The 2,766-nt window shown below is 52.9% G+C and overlaps 1 protein-coding gene across 1 annotated transcript in view; it reads right to left on the minus strand.

Moving 5' to 3' along the window:
• Nucleotides 1-1,592: 1,592 nt before the first annotated feature.
• Nucleotides 1,593-2,766, minus strand: part of LOC117941012 (IQ motif and SEC7 domain-containing protein 2-like) — a 9,751-nt gene continuing 8,577 nt past the window's right edge. Inside the window, exons 11-12 of the mRNA XM_034866114.1 lie at nt 1,957-2,691; nt 1,593-1,760 (exon numbers count right to left, since the gene is read on the minus strand). Of these exons, the coding sequence (XP_034722005.1) occupies nt 1,593-1,760; nt 1,957-2,691 (903 nt within the window). The remainder of the gene's footprint in view (nt 1,761-1,956; nt 2,692-2,766) is intronic.

Below are 2,766 nucleotides of genomic sequence, written 5' to 3' on the forward strand. Positions count from 1 at the left end.
GAACCGCTATCAGCCCTTTAATATTGGCAGGCTCCACATAAACAAGGACTTGTTCAAGAATATTTCCCTCAGTGTCCCGTGAGATGTTAGTCCCTTCAGATGGAGTTAGGTCCACAGGGAGACCAATCTCCCGAATAATCTTAAGAAAAGAAGTTAAAAAACTTTTTAACTAAAAGAGAAATCTGAACTAAAGAAACATAATTGGTTTTGCAGGATCAGACAGCCAGGTGTAAAATAATGGAGCAAACAATAAAGAATCTCATTCTGAATGGATACAATCAATCATTATATTATTATATTTCTTCAGATCATTTCATATCATACCATCCCTCCCTCCGTCATTCATCCGTCACTTTCTGCATCTTTCCCACGTTTTTTTCTTTTATCATTTGTCTAAAATGCTATGCTATTGAAAACACACAAATTCATTTAAAGCAGTGAACTGATCGTTTGTTTTACAAACTTAAGATGTGGAAACCTTTTGAAAACAGGGTCAACAGGAGGGTGAAACGTTTCCAGGGATTATAAATGACATTATTATTATTGTTATAATCTCTTAACATGACCTAAAGGAACTCTTTATCAAAGACGAGCCCCTGAACCAACAGACTCTATTTCCCAGACTGCACCCTGTTCGGCACCTTCCAGCGCAGTCTCCCGGCAACACAGAGGATACAACACAGAGGATGAAATACAAGTTGACATATATCATTATTTGTCAGAAATTCAGGCTTTTAAATATGCCGGGACACTTGCAGGGGAAATCCACTCAATTAATAATAATAAAAGAATAATTTATTATTTCAAATCCCAATCGGACACCAGGCTGTAGCGCCCCCTGTTGGACCCTGTAACCCACAAACACTCAAGGCTCTTACTCAGACCACAAAGGTCCAAAGAGACCTCCATGGGGTTTGATACGATGGCTTATTATAGTTAGTTAGTTATTAACGCCCCCCCCCCGCATATCAAGTATAAGAGACACACTGACACTAGCTATGGCACAGGTCATGCACGCCTGTCTAAGACACAGAGACTGCACCATGGCAACGCTAACCACCGCGCCGCTTGGCAACCGTAACTAAGTGCTTTGTGTGCGGAAAACAAAATGGTGCAAGACTAGTGTGATTTTTTTGGAATATAGAAAAAGTACTTGCTGCATCTCTCAGGCTAAAGTACTTGCTGTGTTCTCAGGCTAAAGTACTTGCTGTGTTCTCAGTCTAAAGTACTTGCTGTGTTCTCAGTCTAAAGTACTCGCTGTGTTCTCAGTCTAAAGTACTCGCTGCATTGTCTGGCTAAAGTACTCGTGTTCTCAGGCTAAAGTACTCGCTGCGTTCTCAGGCTAAAGTACTTGTTGCTTTCTCAGGCTAAAGTACTCGTGTTCTTAGGCTGAAGTACTCGTGTTCTCAGGCTAAAGTACTCGCTGCGTTCTCAGGCTAAAGTACTGAACTGTCTCATCATGTGATCGCGTACAGCATCGAGCATTAGCATCGAGTGTTAGCACCGAGCGTTAGCATCCAATGTTAGCATTGAATTTAAGCATCAAGTGTTAGCATCGAGTGTAAGCATTGAATGTAAGCATCGAGCGCCGGCTAACCCTCGTGTCCCAGGCACTGGTCCCTGAACCATTTGTCCACCAAGTCTGACTCACATTGGACATAAACAATTCCTGTAAGGACAGAACTATAAACATGGCCGCTGGAGGAGATCCTCACTGAGACGGCCGGTGGTTGGGGTCCGTTCTGGTCTCTGGTCTCTACCTGCGGGGGAAGTGGATGTGGAAATAACACAGACTGAGGAGCTTCCTCTTCCCCGCCCTCAGCGCCCTCTTCCTCGCCAAGCGTCCATTTTGATTCACGTGCCTTCCCCTTCCTGTCCTCCTCCCCCTCACCGCCCCACGGTGGCTCACTGCCGAGGGGCGCACCGCCGTCCTCGGCTTCTTCCTCCTCACACAACCGTGCTGATCCGGCTGACGGGTTTGGATTTGCCCCCCTGGCCCCCGGCGGCCCCCGGGTGCAGGGAGGCGGCGCTGCTGGACGGCGGCGGCAGCGGGGAGTGCGGCGGCGGGGGAGGGACGGCGGAGATCAGCGTGTACTGCGGCGCGTAGGGCTGCGGGGGCGTCTGTGTGACGAGGCGCGCAGAGGGCGTCTGTGGCGGCGGCGTGGAGAAGATGAAGTGGGTGGAGGGGGCGGCGGAGGGGGAGGGGCTGAGGGGGGAGTGTGTGTGCACGCCGTGGTGTTGCGAGTGTGTGTGAGCGTGCGGGTGCGGCTGCGAGTGTGAGATGGTCAGCGGCAGCTTGCCACCTCCACCCGGACGCCCCCCCGCCGGGTGCGAGTGATAGAGTCCGTGCGGAGTGGTGGGGGTGACCGGGGAGTGCGGGGACAGCGGCGGCGGCGTGATGAAGCCCAGGTTGTAGCGGGGGTGCTGCCCCCCGCCGTGCTGCATCCTCTGCGCGGCGGCGCAGCTGGACGGGGCCTGGCGGCGCGGGGGGACGGAGAACCTGTGCGCCAGGGCGGCATGGTGCTGCGGGATGCTCTGCACGTGGTAGCGGTGGTGGTGGTGGTAGGGGGGCGGGGGCGTCTGCTGCTGCCCGGTAACACTGACTCCGCCTCCTCCACTGTTGCCGTGGCAATACTGAGCGTGTAGAGCCTGGAGCTTGGAGGGCCCCCCTCCAACCCCTCCCAAGTCCGACTGGGCGAGGTTTGGCGAAGGGGAGGGGCATGGGGAAGGGGAGGAGGGGTGGGGGATGGGGGGGGCGGGGGCGGG

The sequence above is a fragment of the Etheostoma cragini genome, unplaced genomic scaffold (assembly GCF_013103735.1).
Source record: "Etheostoma cragini isolate CJK2018 unplaced genomic scaffold, CSU_Ecrag_1.0 ScbMSFa_4023, whole genome shotgun sequence".
NCBI classification, from domain to species: domain Eukaryota; kingdom Metazoa; phylum Chordata; class Actinopteri; order Perciformes; family Percidae; genus Etheostoma; species Etheostoma cragini.